The sequence below is a fragment of the Lathamus discolor genome, chromosome Z (genome assembly GCF_037157495.1).
Source record: "Lathamus discolor isolate bLatDis1 chromosome Z, bLatDis1.hap1, whole genome shotgun sequence".
Taxonomy (NCBI): domain Eukaryota; kingdom Metazoa; phylum Chordata; class Aves; order Psittaciformes; family Psittacidae; genus Lathamus; species Lathamus discolor.
Genome location: NC_088909.1, coordinates 100952607 through 100970839, shown reverse-complemented (window position 1 = coordinate 100970839; position 18233 = coordinate 100952607). Strand labels below are relative to the sequence as shown.

The 18233-nt window shown below is 43.0% G+C and overlaps 1 protein-coding gene across 3 annotated transcripts in view; it reads left to right on the top strand.

Moving 5' to 3' along the window:
* The window catches only part of LOC136004685 (protein unc-13 homolog B), a 218252-nt gene that overhangs the window by 13744 nt on the left and 186275 nt on the right, over window positions 1-18233 (top strand). For all 3 annotated transcript variants that reach the window (XM_065661417.1, XM_065661416.1, XM_065661414.1), the window contains exons 2-3: window positions 15203-15232; window positions 17345-17444. In XM_065661417.1, coding sequence (XP_065517489.1) covers window positions 15203-15232; window positions 17345-17444 — 130 coding nt within the window. The remainder of the gene's footprint in view (window positions 1-15202; window positions 15233-17344; window positions 17445-18233) is intronic.

Genomic DNA, 18233 nt, shown 5'->3' with positions numbered 1-18233 from the left:
TACAGAGAACTGGTGGGAGAAGCAGATAGATGTCTTCCACTTATGTCATGGTAAGAAAGGGAGGAATGTGTGTGTCAATGTTCATTTTATGACAAGTCATAATCGCACAACCAGCTTGGATGTAGATAAATATAATGTATGAAGGATTCAATGACCCTGCGGACAGCAATAATGAAAATGTGTTTATATTATGTGGAAGAGCTGTTGTCCTTAAATGCAAATGATAAGAATTTCTGAAAAATGCAAAGCTGAGTGAAAGGAGAGGTGTTGGAGATACCTGATGAATCAGCGCCATGGTGCTGATAAACATAAATTAATGGGATATGTGACTTCTGTCCATTAAGACCATCAGGAAATTAAACATGGGTGAGGATAGTGTTGACGTAAGGTACAGAAGGTAGAAGTGTGCCATTAATTGAAGTGTAAGCTAGAAGTCAGGAGTGATTTTGAATGTCCTAAAGTGGTACAGGTGATTGGAGAGCCAACATTAGAGGTGGTGACCCCAAAGGGCTCTTCCAGTCCTATGATCCTCACAGCACTAACTTTGTTAGGATGTGAATTACTGCTATGACAACTATTTGCTATAGATAATCGAATGTTAAGGTAAAGTTTTGATGTAGCATCTTGCTTAGTTAAAAATTTTAATGATTAAAAACTCCAAACTACATGTAAGGGAACTTGCTCATGCTCAATTGTTACCTAAGCCTGTTTATTTCATTTAATGGTTTTCATTCTAATGGAATAGCCTGGTGGATTTTTCTCTTTAATTTTTATGGAGACCCAAATGCAAGCAAACAGCATTGGTTTCAGGAGAACAGTCTCGTGAATAACGCTTGTTGTTAGTAAGACCTGGTTGTGGTTCAGTTCTCTCTATACATGTTGTGTTAAAACAAAAGTATTGGCAGCTGAGTGCTGATATGTTTGAGAGACTCAGCTCTTTCACATGCTGTATAACTGCCATGGGGAGCAGCCATTCGGGTGCTTCTCCCAGATGGAGTTAAACTCATGTGCTTGCTTGGGTGGCAGTCTCCAGGCTGGATTTCATAAAACATACTCTGTCTTTACAAACTTAACTTAAAAAACCCAAGCACACCCAAACCATCATTTTCAGCTTTCTTCTTGAGGGATACTGTAAGTGATTAATGTCCCAAGAGCATAAGCAAAAAACCCCAAACCGACATAAGCAATGCAAAAATGTTGCTGCCAATCTAACTGCAGTTTCCTATTTCTACAATTTGTGTGTGTCCCCCAGGGACCAGTGTTGTGTGGGCAGTTTGTGAATGCTGAGTAAACTCAGGCTGCCAAAGAATTATTCTGCAGTGTTCTGTTAGATCTTCTGTTCCTGCCTGGGACTTTGATTCATAGAATCATAGAATAGAATCATAGAATAGTTAGGGTTGGAAAGGACCTCAAGATCATCTAGTTCCAACCCCCCTGCCATAGGCAGGGGCACCTCACACTAAACCATCCCACACAAGGCTTCATCCAACCTGGCCTTGAACACTGCCAGGGATGGAGCACTCACAGCTTCCCTGGGCAACCCATTCCAGTGTCTCACCACCCTAACAGGAAAGAATTTCCTCCTTATATCCAATCTAAACTTCCCCTGTTTCAGTTTTAACCCGTTACCCCTTGTCCTGTCACTACAGTCCCTGACGAAGAGTCCCTCCCCAGCATCCCTATAGGCCCCCTTCAGGTACTGGAAGGCTGCTCTGAGGTCTCCACGCAGCCTTCTCTTCTCCAGGCTGAACAGCCCCAACTTCCTCAGCCTGTCTTCATACGGGAGGTGCTCCAGTCCCCTGATCATCCTCGTGGCCTCCTCTGGACTTGTTCCAACAGTTCCATGTCCTTTTTATGTTGAGGACACCAGAACTGCACACAATGCTCCAGGTGAGGTCTCACAAGAGCAGAGTAGAGGGGCAGGATCACCTATTTCGACCTGCTGGTCACGCTCCTTTTGATGCAGCCCAGGATACGGTTGGCTTTCTGAGCTGCAAGCACACACTGAAACCGGCTCATGTTCATTTTCTCATCGACCAGCACCCCTAAGTCCTTCTCCACAGGGCCGCTCTGAATCTCTTCTCTGCCCAACCTGTAGCTGTGCCTGGGATTGCTCCGACCCAGGTGTAGGACCTTGCACTTGTCATGGTTGAACTTCGTAAGGCTGGCATCAGCCCACCTCACAAGTGTGTTAAGGTCCCTCTGGATGGCATCCCTTCCCTGCAGCGTAACAACCGAACCACACAGCTTGGTGTCATCGGCAAACTTGCTGAGGGCGCACTCAATCCCACTGTCACAGAATCACAGAATCACAGAATCCCAAGGGTTGGAAGGGACCTCAAAAGATCATCTAGTCCAACCCCCCCACAAGAGCAGGGTAACCTACAGTACATCACACAGGAACTTGTCCAGGCGGGCCTTGAATATCTCCAGTGTAGGAGACTCCACAACCCCCTGGGCAACCTGTTCCAGTGCTCTGTCACTCTTACAGTAAAGAAGTTCTTCCTGATGTTAACGTGGAACTTCCTATGCTCCAGTTTACACCCATTGCCCCTTCCATGTCACCGAGAAAGATGTTGAACAAGACCGGTCCCAACACCGATCCCTGAGGGACACCACTCGTTACTCGTGTCCGGCCAGACATCGAGCCATTGGTAACTCGTATCCTGAACAGTTCTTTTATTCATTCTTAATGCTCATAGTCAGCTTATTTCTGTCTTCTAGATATTAATCTTTTCTCTGGTTTGTGAACTCAAGCAATTAAATATTTAAGTAACACAATATTTCCTTAAAACTGGTTTTTAAACTAGACCAGTCCTGCTTCTTTATTTGGTACAGGAAAACACTGGTGCTGTTTTTTTCTGGAAGCTTATCATTTGCAGTAGTATAGTGGGATGATTTTGCCTTTAAAAAGGGTAAGTAAGGAGTTACTGAATCCACCATGAATGTGCTGTTGCTTTGATTGAGTTTCTCTTTTGGTGAATATGCTAGACTTCTGAAGTTGAACAGAGATATTTGCTAATATCAGTTTTTACCTCAATGCTTTTCAGGGCAAGCTGGTACTCAGTCCTGCTTGACAAGTAACCCCTGTTCCAGTTGGTTGATTGATTGCAATCCTGTAACTCAAATCAAAACTACCAGAAAATATCCCAGGGCTGTGATTAGGTGGCAATCATGTCTGGTGTGATTAGTCAGCATCTCTTGTTCCAGGGTGCATCTTGTTTGAACTAAGTTTGAACAGGGAGTGTAGAAACCTGAGTCACTCAGGATTCTGTACAGATGACTTCAGTGTTCTTGTTGACTTGAGAAGAGAAGCACATGCCAGCCGAAGGGAAAGCACACAAGTTGTTCTGTCTGTAATTCCTGTTTTTCATTCCTTGTTTGGTGCCAAGGAATAAATGTGTCTTCTAGCAGCTGTTACCTTGCCATGACCAGTCTGTGTGATTTGACCTAGTAACTCTGGCAAGATACAAATAACTTAACTGGCCTTTTGCCTGTATGTACAACGCAGCTGCATATGCTTTGTGTCTTGGAGGAAATTATTCTGCAAAGATGTGAGAGGTGTATCTTGTTTTCAAAATAAAAACCAAAACAACCTAAACAAATGATTTTTTCTACTGATCTGGTTGCTGAATGAGGTTTGGGTTTTCTTAATTTATTTTTATTTTCTCCTCTTTGGCTTTTGTTTGTTATGTTCAGTTTTGGGGTTTTTGGTTTTGTGGGGTTTTCTTTTTCACACTGAAGTTTTTCCTATAATCTAGCTGAACCATTGGTTTGTCAGGAAAGTCAGGTTACCTACTCAGACTGGCTCCCAGCAGACTTAATACGTTATCAGTCTGTCTCTTTTCCTGCCTTCTGGTGCAAGGATGTGGCTTTCATTATGCATATTTCCTTAGTCTTTGAAAGCTGGGGGCATATATGAGTTGAAGTCTGGTTTGTGTAAAATTAAGTAGCGTGGGTTTTGTTCCCTTACTCAATTAAGGCATTTCCACTCGCTTAAAATAATGTATTCCTGAACCTTACAGAGCTTGAAAGAAGGATAACTTATGCCACTGAAAATTGGAAGCCTCCTTTATTCTCTGCCCAGTATTGTTTATCTTCTATATCTAAAAATTCTGAAAGATTTGATGGATGTATATTCTTTTTTCCTATTCAGGGTCAGATTCAGGAGTGAAGTTGCTGTCTCTTCTGATCATAAAACAGAAGTTCAGGAGAAATCTGTAACCTGTGGGGAACACCTTAAAGCAAAGTGAGCAAAAAGCATGGTCTATCAGAATACGTTTTGTCAGAGAATCACTAACTCAGTAACTCACTCCAGTCCTCACAATACACTCCAGTAACTCACTCCAAAAAACACCCGAACTGCTCTTTTAGTAATAAAATGAAGGCTGCAACAGGGTATTTGAGGGAAGAGGCAGCTTGGATTACTGCTTAATTCACCTCTTGGTGGGGGAACCAGGTCGCCTGACAGCGCTGTCCATGTTGCCAGTGTCAGGATTAACCTCTCATAATCTCTGTGATTTGAATAAGAGATTTTGTTCCTGTCCTCACTGCTCAGTTCAAAGCACCTGCTGAGCAAGAACTTCAGTGTATCTTCAGCAGCGTGTCTGTGTTGGTCAGCCAAGGTTTCAGAAGATTTCTATCTGTTTTTTAGCAACTGGTGCTGGTGTGTGAATGGTAAATGTACGTAGATGGAGCTGTCCTATAGAATCAGGGAAGTTGACTACCTTCTTGGTTTCCTTTTGGTTTAAAAGCTGTCCTGTTACACAAATAGTATCAAATCAGTTTCTCTATCACCATACTCTGTTTCCCCATCCCACTTGGAAAGCAACCTTTGGACAAAGGCATCGTCTCTTGGTGTGTAATCACAAAACAAAACATCTGTATATGTGCTTGTTTTCTCACTTCTCAAGGAAAATGTAACTGATCTAGACCAATCAATTGGAGGTGATGCTCACCTGCCTGTGCTAGGTACGTCTATTTGCTCTGTCAAACAGGTAGCAAAGCATCTTGCCTCTCCTTATGAGTGACAGTCTCTTTCTTCTCAGTGGAGAGTCAAATAAGTTTGCTTGTGTTGTCTTCCTACTTTAAAAAAGGTGTCAGCAAACATGTATAGCAAAGAATCTAAATTGTGAAACCAGCTATGTGAAGTGTGTGCTCCTCCTTGCTGTTGAAGAAATATCGGAGTGGAATGCACCTTAGGTTGGCCGTTGGCAACCTTAAGTTGTGGTTATATTGGGAATAGAGGAGATTTGATAGTAAAACAGACTGTGTGAAACGCTGCTTCCAAAAATGCCACCTCTGGGTCCTAAGCTTAGAAGCTGGGGGCATATTAATGTAAGGAGTAGATACTGCTGCCTTGCTGTTTCCTAGGAACTGTCTAGGTGTTTGTATGGACAAGATGCCAGGCTAAAGCGGCTAGCACTGCAGCCCTTCCCATAGTGGTAAGACCTCTCTTAGCACAGACTCCTGCGGAAGGTGTGCAAAGGGCCCCTTGGTCAGCAAGGCAGGAGACATCTGGTCTGGGACCCGGGTGTGGGACTGTCACTGATGCTAGAGTGGCTCTTGGGGAATTACAGCACCCAGTTTGAGCAGTGGGACTGTCAGCCTTGCTTAAACAAATGGCATTTGGGAACAGTGGATTACAAATCTGACTGACAAATCTGTCATGGTGCTGGTGAGGGAGAGGCAGTAACCTCGAAGCAAACGTCTGTGAGATGGCAGAAATGTCTTTGTGGGGAGTATCATTTGTGAACACTCTTGTTGTGACTTCGTTGCAGTTCTTGCTGGAGAAATAAGGCAGCAGAACTGACACTTCCAGGTCCTTCATTGGTGAAGAAAACCATCTGAAAGTAGCTGGAGTGCTCCACAAACTGTGTCTCAGAGCATGGGCCTTGAGTTTTGACTTGCAAACAGATGTTGAGGTGGCAGGTAGGAGTGAAGTTATGTTTTGGGTATGTGTTAACATGTCAGTGGAGAGGTTATGAAAAAGCAGAGCACAATTCTAAGTAAGTATCTGAGTATACTGGCTCTTGCCTCACTAGAATTAACTTGTCGGTTTGCATTAAGATCATGATTATTGTCAGATAAGTTGGAAGGTGAGTTAGGAAGTAAAGGGCTTTTTTGGAGAGCAGCACACAGACTTGGTGTATCTTTGAAGCACCTTGTATTCCAGCTCAGGCTGTGGGGCTCTTGACAACTGGAGCTTTTCTGTGCAGCATTTAAGGATGACAATGAGGTGCATTGCTAGAGGAAATACTTTTGTTTGGGCACTGGAAGGCTGTCATTCCAGCAAGTCCTAAGGTGTGCAGAAGATGGCTTGTGGTTTTCAGCTTGTTCTAGTTACCTGAAAGGTGACTTGAGCTTAATGAATTGATCTGCTTTGTGTTGGCTGGGGAAGTGTCCTGTGACTGCCTGCCTGCCAGCCGAACTGTGGGACCATGCAGGCAGGAGAAATGGACATAGATAGCCCTGTAGCCTGAAAGAGCATCTGCAGTAATGGGAATTCCTGAAAGAGTGTCCTGGTGTTGGGAATTCCAGTGCAACATGTTCTACTTTTCAAACTGCTGCCTCCTCTCTCCAGTGCAGTGTTTAACCACACAAGCTGCCTGGAAGTAGAAGCTTCTGCAGTTCTTCCATTCCCAAGTATATTTAATGTGAAAGCTGGAAAATATTTTATGGGCTGTTGGCACTCTGGATTAACTGGCAGTACTAATCTGTTTCAGGAGGTTGTAAAGTTCAAGGCTTGTATGTTCCTACTTTCCTTACTGCTTCCCAGCATCTGTTTCTGGCTTTTTTTGGCTGAGTTCATGAATATGCCTTTTTTTTTTTTTTTCCCCCCCCTTTCTTCCTTTTCCTCTCTCTCCAGACAGAAGAAACAATAATTGTCAAGCTTATTTCAGCTGCTGTTTACCTGAAATCAATTGAATGCTTCCTACTGTAATGCAGAGGAAGGTTTTTCTGGGATCAGCTGTAAGTGAATTGCAGCTTCCTTACTGCAAAGCAGAAGTTTCACTAAATGCTAATGCTTAATGTAATAATAATTTGAGCTGTGTTTTACAAAATAACTGGTCAATGTTTTTAAGCGTTTTATTGGTAAGATCTCCTGAGGCTTTTAACATGCTGGAATCCTTTTGCAGTACCTAATGGTCATGGTATATCGATTGTATTTTTCCAGTGTAGATCCTGTTCTGTGTTAGCTTTTTAGTAGGATCACCGTATCCATTGCAAATTGAGAGATGAGGGATGCTCTGGGTTTTGGAAGAGCAATCTGATGTCTATCCTAATGTCAGGGAAGGGACCAGCTACAGACCTCTTTAGTTTTCCTCTTGCATTTTGTTCCTGTCACAGTTGCTTTCTACAAGTTATATGTATAGTTTCAGTTCCATTTTCCATGTCCTATATTCTCCTAGTAAGATGCTTTGTTTTCAGTTTGTGTTTCTCTGAGATACAGGTTCACAGCAGCATTTCCCATGGCATATCTTCTGCAGTACTGTTTTTGTAATTTTTTTAAATTGTTATTTATCATTTTGTTTATCTGTGAATTTCTATTGCTGAAATATTTCAAGCAGTATTTCAGGTAGGTGAGTTCTTGAGCTAAGCAACAAACAAGAATGCATATAAAACTCCTCAGTTCAGGAGGTTGAAAACCTGTGTAGTGCTAAGTCAGTGTGTCAAATCAAATCTGGTAACAGATTAATGTGTAAGCAAGGCCCAGATGTCTCTCTTAACTGTCTGAATGTGATTTGTCATTGAACGTGTTTAGAAGATTACTTACATTAACTGCCTACTACATTAAGCCACTGCAGAAAGTAAATTGAATAGGCACCCTTTCTGTTGCATGAAGTACCTTTCAGAGAATTAGGATATTTGAAGAGAAGGCTTGTCTTGCTGATGAGGACTGGGTTTTACTGAAAAAGAGCAACCCCCAAAGCCCCAATTAACCCTTACCAAAGTGGCTCCGAAGTTGGTCCCCTGTTCCAGATATAGTGTGAGAATATGGTTTTGACTGCAGTGTTTGCAGCTGCCAGGAAGGGTGTCCTACCAAGGTTTTTAATTTCCTCTGTTTATCTAGTACCTTTGGTAAGGGTGGAAAAAGTGGAACATTATGAATCTTTGATGCGAGCTTAGCTGTGCTGTGCACACTTACCATGTTTTATGCAAAATCTGACCTGATTTTCCATGTTTTATGCAAAATCTGAGCTGAGGAGGTGTAAAATTACCTAGTTAACCAGGGTGACCAGACTTGATGATTGAGCAAAATAGTCAGATGTACCTTTAATTAGACAATTTAATGAGATAGTGGCTCAGCACATTATATTAACTGAGTATTTGCTCAGTTTTATGCAGATTGGCCATCATGTTGTTGTTCACCTTCATGTGAACAAAACAGTGGGGAATACTCCAGATACTCTGCCACTGTGCTAGTCGCTTTGATGCCCATGGGCTATGGTAGTAATAGAGCTTTATACAAGAGAATGATTTATAAAAGCTAGGCTTTTCTGGGTAGATTTCAGCACTTTGCTCAACAAAGTTTGGCCCATACAGGTGGTGGGATGCTGAGCCTGGGGCTGTGAAAATCCTGGCAAGAAACAAATGCTGGGGTGAAGCTCAGCAAGCAGAACCAGGCAGTAGCTGCAGTGATCCATTGGGACTGGAAATGTCTGTCAGCCACAAATTATGGGGTGTATGGGCTATGGAGGAAAATGAGGGGGGTACTATCTGTCTGTGGGTTGCAACACTTCTGTGCATGCAGGCCCTGAGTCTTAACTGATCTGAGAATTTACAGATGAATAGTGGAGCTTCTAGTGAGGTTTGGCTGCATGGACGGTTATTGGGATGTTTACTTATGTACTGCTTTCCTGTATTTTCTGTATGAAGTGGTGCTGAAGTTGAATGGCGTTAGTATTAGAGTGTTTCCTCTTAGCACAGCAATTTGGAAAACCCTTCCAAACAGCCACACATGTGCCAGCTGCTATCAGTCACTGTCCAGTGGGCAGAAAGGCTGGAGTGACTGGTAGAAAGCTGTTTGTTGGAAATTGTATTGTAAATCAAATAAACTTAGTAGCTTTGTGTGTCTCTGGACAGGGTAATGAATTTGCAGATCATCTGAGCAGGAAGATGCTAATTCATGCGAATTAGGAGGGATTCTAATTCATTCTCAAGACATCTGTCAGAATGGAAATCCCTTGGGTAGATCAATTCTCTACCACAGGCAACAGAATAGAATCTCTCTCTTGCCCCAACCCCCTTCCTGAGAAGCGTCCAAGAGTGATGGATAGATGCTTTTTAAATGTGGTTGGTTGCTGAAGGTAGCATGCCTCTCCTTTGTTTGATGTGGTTCCCAAGGCCTTTCTCAGGTGAGTCAAGTTGTCCTGTGGGCATTTAGAATGGTCACATTGAAGAAAGCTCTTTGCTACATCAGTGGGAACTGTAATGTAAAAGCATTTTTTTTTTTGTTTTTTTTTTTTTTGTTGTTTTATTTCTTTTGTCTTTTCATTTTGATGAACTATTAAAAATTAATAAACTCTTATTAAGTCCATTCGATTTATTCTGGGCTACTTATTAAAGCAGATCAATCTCTTGGTTCAGTTGAGGTGAATTTAGCAGTACTAATGGCTTGCTGCTGAAGCTATCTGGATTCCTTCTCAGCTGTTTCAGTCAAATGGGTGATGGATTTTTGAAGGGCTGTTTCAGGTACCAAGTCAAAATAATTGCGCCCTTACAACCTTAGTTCATCAGGTACTGATGGAAATCTGTGCTATGTTCCTGTTCTCTGGCAGGAGCCATTTTGCAGTGGCTCTTCCTTCTGGCATCAAAGGAGTTCTCTGGTCAGCCCAGCCCTCCCTTCACATCAGGCAACAACTGTGAATGCAGTCTCAGCTTTTATGTCTGTAGGTACCCGCAGTGTTTCCATCACGTCATTTGGGCTGGGGCATAAAGTGCTCTTTTCCCTGCTTGGAGTGGAACAGTGTTCATATGTAGAACAGTGGCTTGTTTTCCCTGGCAGAAAAACAAAGTATAAAGTAGTAAATGTGACTTCAGCCTCTTGTGTCTCAGTGGCCCCTGGGGCTGAATGAATCTCTGGGCTGCATTAAGGACCCCAGCTCAGTAGGCTCTGCTACTAAGGAGGAGATGGAGCCTGAGTAGACCCTGCATTGGGCTCTGTAGTTTCAGCAGAGGCTGTTGGGGTGCTGCTGAGTGAGGCTGGTGGGTCCCTGGGCTTCCTGTGCAATTACCCTTAATTATGCCTTCTCTGAGCTAGTTCAGGGATATCTTTACCTTCTGAATGTATGAGTATGCAGTGGAGCCTTTCTTTTTGTACCTGCTTGAGACTGGGAATACCAAGGTGGCTGTAACATGTCAGCTCTTCGTAACAGGCTTGGAAAACCATTAAACTGCTGTTTCATCCAGTTCTTTCTTAGAGTTACGAGGTTATGAGAAGAGTTTCATAGCATAGTCAGTACTGCTGTTCTGCTTTGGCACATACAATTGCATTTAGTAGTGCACCTCTGATGTTGGTGGGCTTTTACAGGGATCATGCAAAACAAAACAGTGACCTGAGTTAAAATCAGGGTTCAGATCACTGTATGGCTTCTGTTTCCTCCAGCCTGGGGCACCTTTTGGGTTCAGGTGGTGGGAAAGTTCCTCGCCCTCAGGTGGGAGGTGAGGATGTGTGGGGGCTGTGCATATCAAATGTTTTGATTTCTGGGAAGGGAGAAGTCCCTGTGTGTCAGGGCTGGATCCCCAGGGACGCACCAGTCCTTGTTAAATGTGTCAGTCTTGTGCCACATGCCAGCCTGTTGTGGGTTTTGTAAACAGGTTTCAGAGGTGGTGACTGGCTCTGCAATGAATACATGTGCTATAGCTGCTAGTGCAAGGCTCACACAGCAAAATTACTGCCAAGACTCTGCCACAGAATGGACCTGAAGGGCTGGAGCACTGCTTAGCCAGCGCTTCCCTAGCAGAAGTGATTCTCCTCTCTTCTGTGTGCGCTGCCAGGCATGCAGACTGTGAATTTAGTGTGCTGGCTTAGTCTTGGGCAGTATGAGCAGCTTGCTGTGGTCTCTTATTTATGTTGCTTAAGCAACCTTTGCACCTAGTGCTGCCTATCACTGTGCACAGAAGTCTGAGCACCTGGGAAAGATGGAAAAAGCACAGAGTGAAATGGAAATATGTATTGATTGTGCTGTTCAGCTGGGGTCAGTTACTGTAGAAGTTGGAAGTGTTCTCGAAAACACATTAACAGAGCATTCATTTCACAGGGAAGAGGAAGCTCTTTGTCAAATTGCTGGTCGTGAAAGTGCACGATGAATGCTTTCCGCACTGCATTTCTTTAACAGCACTAATTAAACTGCTTCCTTTAATTCTTCTGATTTCTCCCACAGCCCCTCCATGGCACTTACATGTGTAAGGACGTAGTTGTTTTGGTAGTGTCGCGAGCGACCAGCTCATAAGTCATGTGCTGGATTTAGTTAGGATGTCATCTTTTGGCCATCTGTTCAGGCATTCCATGTGTCTGCATCCCTCTGATTTGTAGGCAGATGTTAAAGGTAGTCTTGAATCTGCAGATATTGAGAACACCCAGGTTCCCTTAACTGAATACGAGTGTGCTCCTGCTTAAGAGGTTTGGGCAGTGTGTTGTCTGAACCTCAGTAATCTGGCATGCTTGATTTTAATTCTCTTGCTGGTGTATGGAGCACCTAGTCAGGAAAAGAATTGTCCCTCAGATTGAAAAATAAGTGGATAGCAAGAATTTCTCTGTAGAACTGAGTTTAAGAATACTCTGATATACGTTATGCTGTTGTTTTTCCACACTTCCACAATGATTCTGGACCTTTTTTTTTCAATCTCTGGCTTATGTTTTCTTTTCCTGATCTTCAGGAGTCTGTCTGACTCTCCAGCCTTCTGTAACTGACAGCTATAGAGCATCTGGAAATCCTTTTGTAGCTTTTTCTTTCAAGTTGCAGGCAACACTTCAACTTAATTTCTCCTTGTCTCTTTATTTAAAGTAACACCAAAATGATGAGAGATTCACAGAGGAAAAAAATATCTCTGGATGAATTGAATGTTTACATCAATTTTCATTGCTTTTATATCTGTCTGTCTAATTTGCATCTGGTTATTTCAGCACAACCCATCTGCCTTCTAATAGCTCCTTGAACTGAGGTGTAATAGCTGCGTCTCTGATATGCCTGAGTCTTAGTGATTGAATGAGTCTTTGTGTGCACAGTGAGAGCAGGTGCATCTCTGTGCATCTGTACTATGTATTGCTCGTACAGGGCAGTGCAAAGCCTAGGTCTCACTTTCCTTTCTAATTTTCCATCATATTCAGTCTCACCCTGGTGTCTTTCACATAGGGTGTTTCTGGTGGTGTAGGAGGATTATGGTTCAGGGTAGTTCAGTGTTTGCCTCAGAATGGATTGACTTTCTGTGCTGCCCAGTTTGGTGAGAGGAGCCATTTGAAACTGAATGGGATTTAGCACATCCAGATAGCTTAAAAATGCAGCTTGGCCAGAGGTGCCTATGGGATAAATGGAATGAGTCAGGAAATCTCTCATCTGAACCTTTGACTGACTTTTGTCTTCAGGATTTTACTTTGTGGCAACACAGAGACAGATGTATCTGTAAAACTTGGTGTTGCTGAGTGTTACAGAACTTCCTCCTTTTGTGATACAGGTTTTATTTTATAAGATGTACTGTTTCACATGGCTTGATTTCAGCCTCCTGCCCTGGAGTAGCAATGAGTTTTCAGCCTTTGTTGCAGCACTGTAATTAACTGTTAATAGGTCTGGCTTCTTCACGACTTCATTAGTCCTTTGTGTTCTTTCTTAAGCACTTAGCATAGAGGAGGTCTAAGTAGACAGAAGGAGCAGGTGTGGGTACAAAAGTTTCCCTAGGGAAACTACCCTTACTGTGGTCCTTCAGCAGTGGCATGTTGCGTGCCGTGCTGCATGTTACACCCTACCTGTGAATTCCCTGTGCTGCAAAACAGGGTCTTGGCAATGTCTTAACAGCTCCTTCCAGCTCTGAACTCCTGTTGTGTGGGGAAACCTTGCGCTTCTCATGGCCAGTCCTGATCCTGCGATATCATGGGAGCTGTACCTTTGCAGTGATTTTTACACACACCCATAAGAAGTGTTTCTGGTGGGCTGACAAAATTAAAACATGTCCAAGTTGCTTTTCTTGGGAGCATTTTTGGTCACACTGTGTAAACATGCGGATAGAGCAAAGGAGTACTGGTGAGATGAGTGTGATCCAGCACACACTTACATGCTTCTGCTGCTGAAGGTGTAACTTACTACGTGCAGATTGTCCACATGCATGGGGTTCATTCTTCGTAGTTACTGGAGATAGAACACGTTCTTGTGTGAGTTTGTAGCAGGCTTGTGATCATTATTCATCCTTGATGCTGTCTCAGATACCATCCCTGTTTCTGTGAGTCCTGGAATGGCTCTTGCTGAAGCCCCTTGGAGGCGCCCTTTTCAGCATGCCAAGGCATTGCCAGATTTGCTGCCTTTCATCAAATGAACCTAAATACTTAGGGGTCCAGACTACAGACAGCATCTCTCTCTTAGTTTGCATATCATTTGCTGCAGAGACATCATCTCCTCTCTCTGTCTAGGAGCCATTGGCCCACCCTGGCTGTTTTTTTGACAAATAAAGTTGAATTTCCACACGGGTTGCCTCTGCTTCCCTAACAGCAACGGTGCTTGATACCAACAGGGAGAGGGATCTGCTGAAGTTTACTGGGCATCCCCTTCCCTCAAGCACATGCATTGGTGCCTTTGTCTCCTGCCTCTTGCAAAGGAAGGGAGAGGGGAGGATCAGGTGTGAGCTGGTGTCTGCCTACTCAACGGCAGTATTTCATGAAATGCCTGTTTTTGTGTGGAATCCACAGGCACCTAGAAGGTGGATTTGCCTGTTCTCAGTGGTTAAACAGGCTGGTTGATTTGGAGATTAAAAAGGAATCTGCATCTTCAATCAGCAGGAACACTTGCCCCCACCATTGTATGTTTTGCTTGCCCCATTAGGTTTGGCATCAGGAATGCTTCAGGCCCTGAACCTGGGAGAAAATGAACCTGTTTATTTTGCACCTAAAGGCATGTGGGCCTTGGCAGTATTTGTAAAAGCTGTAGCTCTTCTGGCTTCTGCTGAGATGCTTCTTGTTCATCCTGTATCTGGTACAGTGTTTCCTTCATGGAAACATCCACCTGCACTGAAAATGCTTGCAAAAGAAAATGTCTCAAATAACAAGGGTGTTCAGCAGCATCACACTCCATGGCAGCTCTGTGCATCATTTTATTTAATTCTTATTTTTTAATGTGTCTTTCCAGAGCATTTGTTTTGGAAGTTAGACCCTGTGAGCCTTTAGTAAGTTTTGTGTGCTCTATTTTCTGGAGGAAACCTCACTATGCCAGTTTTTAAATACTTTTGCTCTCTGGTGTATTGTGCTTCCTAGCTTGTTAAATGTTTTCTTCTTAGTGTTGGTTTTCCACTGGGAAAACTAGCTTTAGCCTAGAGATGCCTTCTCACACTTAGTAATACCAGTGAGGATATGGGCTTGCAAAAGAGAAAGGTAAACAAAAGCTCCACTAGACATGGGCCTTCTCCATCTGATGAGATAGGAACCACTGCTGTTTTAACCATTGTTTTGATAAATACTGTCCTGGAATTAAATAATCAGAGGAAGAGCGACATTTGAGTTTAAATTGCTGCTTGTTTGGCATAGTGGGTTAATTTGATTTACAGACAGCCTTCTATAGAGCTACTATTCAGGCAGTTGTGGTTGGAATTCTGCTCTGCGTTGTTAGGAGAGAATCTTTGTTTATAAAGAAATGTTAATTTCTTCTAGAGTAACTTTGCAAGTGAGGTGGCAAGAAAGGACGCCTTGCTAAGCTTCAGTAACTTCTGTTTGCAAAGGACTGGTTTTGAAATTGCTGTGTGTTAGGAATATGATATTGCTTCCCAAACAGTAATTCTGTGATTATTCTTTAAATGCGTCGAGTTAGAGAGGTGATATGGGGTGCAGAAGAGGTTTTTCTCTCTGTATCTCTTAAACCGTTAAAATGAGTACGGATTTCCAGCTACCAGGACTCAGCTGGGGTGTTGTCCTATTAATGTGAAGCCCTGCGACACTTTGACTCTGACTGTAGCACGACAAATCACTAATAGCCTCTTTTCTTTTTATTTTTCTTTACAGTAAAGAAAGCTAAACTCCAGGGACCACCAGGTAAGCCATGCTCTGCTGCTTGTTCACAACGATAGGATACCTATTCCCTCTCTCCTGCTCACGTTGCTCACTCCAGTTTCATCTACCTCCTCTCGGCTCCTCTATGTTCTCCTCAGGGGTGACAGAATCTACCCTGAGAGTCCAGGCAGCCTGAGGTAATACAAGGCTTAAGGCTGTGACCTGGTGTCACAGTGCTAAGGACCTACCTGCTCACTTGACCAGGTGATGGGTGAGCAAAGATGTTCCTTTACTGTCACCAATTCCCACCCCACCATGTCCTTTTCCTCTCATCCTTCCTCTGTTGAAGGATGTTAAAAAAACCCTGTTAAAACCAGGATATTAGAATGTCTGCCAAGCAGAACTGGTGCATGCCTGTGTAGATTCAGTACCACCTTGATCCTGATCAGGGTTGCTGATGGTGTCTCAGAATTGATTCATTCTCTTATGTCGCAGTCCATAATGGCCCTGCTTGGAAGTGAAATCCCATCTGCTAGGTTTTGTGTCTATGTAATAAAATAAAAACAAACAGCTGGTGACACCCAAAATTTACAGTCTAGGCAGCTATTTCACTACGGTTCAGTAGCTATCAAGGAATCCCTTAGCAGGCAGACACGTTTATTGAATGAAATTTGATGTGCAGTTTACAAAAGAATAAGCAGTTTGCCTTTGGAATAACACCTACTCAGATGTTTATATCTGAAGCAATTACACAGCTGTATTCATGACTTATTTGTTCAGGTTTATTATCTTGATCTAGCTGTCCTCAGGTTATAGCAGAAAGTTTTCCAGATCTCTTTGTCTATACACCATGTCAGGTCAAGATCTGCGTGTGCACCAACCTTGAATTTCCATGCAAGGAAAGCAGAGTGCCAAGATTGGAAGGAAGATAGGTGTACCTTATCCTTTCTGTAATCAAGAAGCCTGCTCATGGCTGTGTCTTGCAGGCTAGGTTCAACTCAGCTGAAGCGTGTGATTTCACTGACAAGTCCAGTGTCCCGTGAAGATGCAAGTGATGTATCTAGATATGAGGGAATCTGACTTTCAATGACTTCCACTTCTTCCTAAGCTTCTGGGTCATGTAGTTTCTCATTCCTCGATTTCCGTTAGGGTATTTGAAACTATATGCTGGGACATGTTATAATAACCTGCAACAATAATGCATGCAAATTTTGACAGTATGGAAATCGACTGTGATCTGTCTTATGCTGAGAATAAATATAGCAGAACACTGAAGTATTAAAATATGTGCACTGCTTTCCAGCTATGTAGCACATGTCTTGTTCCAGGCTTTATTAAACCGATAGATAGTTCTGGGGTTGTAACACCTCTTAAAAAGGAATTTGTTTGCTCTTGGATACTGATATTCAAACTTCGTACATGTCTGTGCTTGGCTGCTTTTGGTTTTATTAGCAAAAATATAGCAGCCATTAGGAAAAAGTGTTCCAGGCTTTTTCTGCAGATTTAAAATAAAAAGCAAAACATCTAAACAAAGCTTGCCGAAATGTGAGTGTAATCTGGTTCTTATCTATATTGCTTAAACCAGCTGACATACCAGTTTTAGCACATTTGTCATAAATCACTGCATTTTCTTTCTGCTGTGGACTGGTCTGTGAAGTTCTTTGTAGACTCATGGGTGGAAAACCAGTTTGGAACTAGGAGAGCAGTTGGGTCAGAAGGGAAGAGATGATATATATACTCAGTCCAACTGCTTCTTGCTTGTATGTTTTGCAAGTTTGTTTTTCAGTCTGCATGATGGGCCCTGTTCCTTCAGGCTGTCTTCTCTTCCTGTTGTCTGTATTTCAGTTACAGCATCTTTATACACAAAGTGTCTGTTTTTCAGGCTTTTACTCTTTCTTTGTCCCTGACTTTCTGGAAGTGCTTAATTGAGTGTTTTTATTTGTTTCTGCATGAATTTCTAAGAAACTGTGATTGAAAATTTGATGGTAGGTAAAAATCATCCTAACGTGAAGTAAGAAACATCCTGGGTCCCTAACTCAGTGTCCATGCAAATGGACTTTTCATTTTGGGTTCCTTGAGGTGCAGTGTATGGGCTAAGAACCTTGCAATGTTGCACTTATGTGAGGAGATAACTTTTTGTTTCCCATTCTCCAGATAAATTCAATACCTATGTGACCCTGAAAGTGCAAAATGTGAAGAGCACGACAGTAGCTGTGCGAGGTGATCAACCCTGCTGGGAACAGGACTTCATGTTGTAAGTATGGTGTTCCACAGTGATGAAGGGTGCTTGTGGTTGAGTCTTTCCACAGCACTGATATTTATATGGAAGTGCTATTGCATTGTATAAGTTGGAGTACTTAAGTAGGTAAAATGCACAGCCTGGTGACAGCCTAAATGCCTTTATGTTGTACACACTGACCTGTGTATCTGATTTGCTTTGGGCCTCATAGTCCTGCATGTAGCCAGGATTTCCCAGTACCTTTAGAATGGCCTTTGGTTTTCCTTTGCTGGTGGATGGATGACTCATGTATTGCATCTGCTTCTGTTTCTATCACTCTGTAAGACAAAGCGAACTAAATCTACTAAATCTTGAGCCTCCAGTGATTTTCTCTGAACTTGGCACGGACACTGCTGTTGTGAGAGAACGGTGATGTGGTATTCATCTTGTGGAGTCTAACGTGAGGTATTTACATGGTACCTGTAGCAAGAGACCCACATGGGATTTTGTTGAGTGTGTTTCCAAATTCAGCAGCAATTGGTGGAAGCTTTTGCCTCTGGTGGAGGAGTTCACCTGCGTCAGTGCAGTACTGCCATCATAGCTGTGCTCCCATTTCCTTTGTTTTGGTGGCACTCTGTTTTTGGAGCAACGCATGAGGTGTGTGCTCCTGCACAGAGCCTGAAGCCTATCCTTTGTCTGGTGAAACGTGTGCTGCTGAATGCCACCATCTTCTCAGCTCTGCAGTTCCTGGTCAGACAGAGGCCGTAGCTATCTGATATAAACCATGGAGGACTTGGGTAAGGCTGGGGCAGGGAATTGTACCTG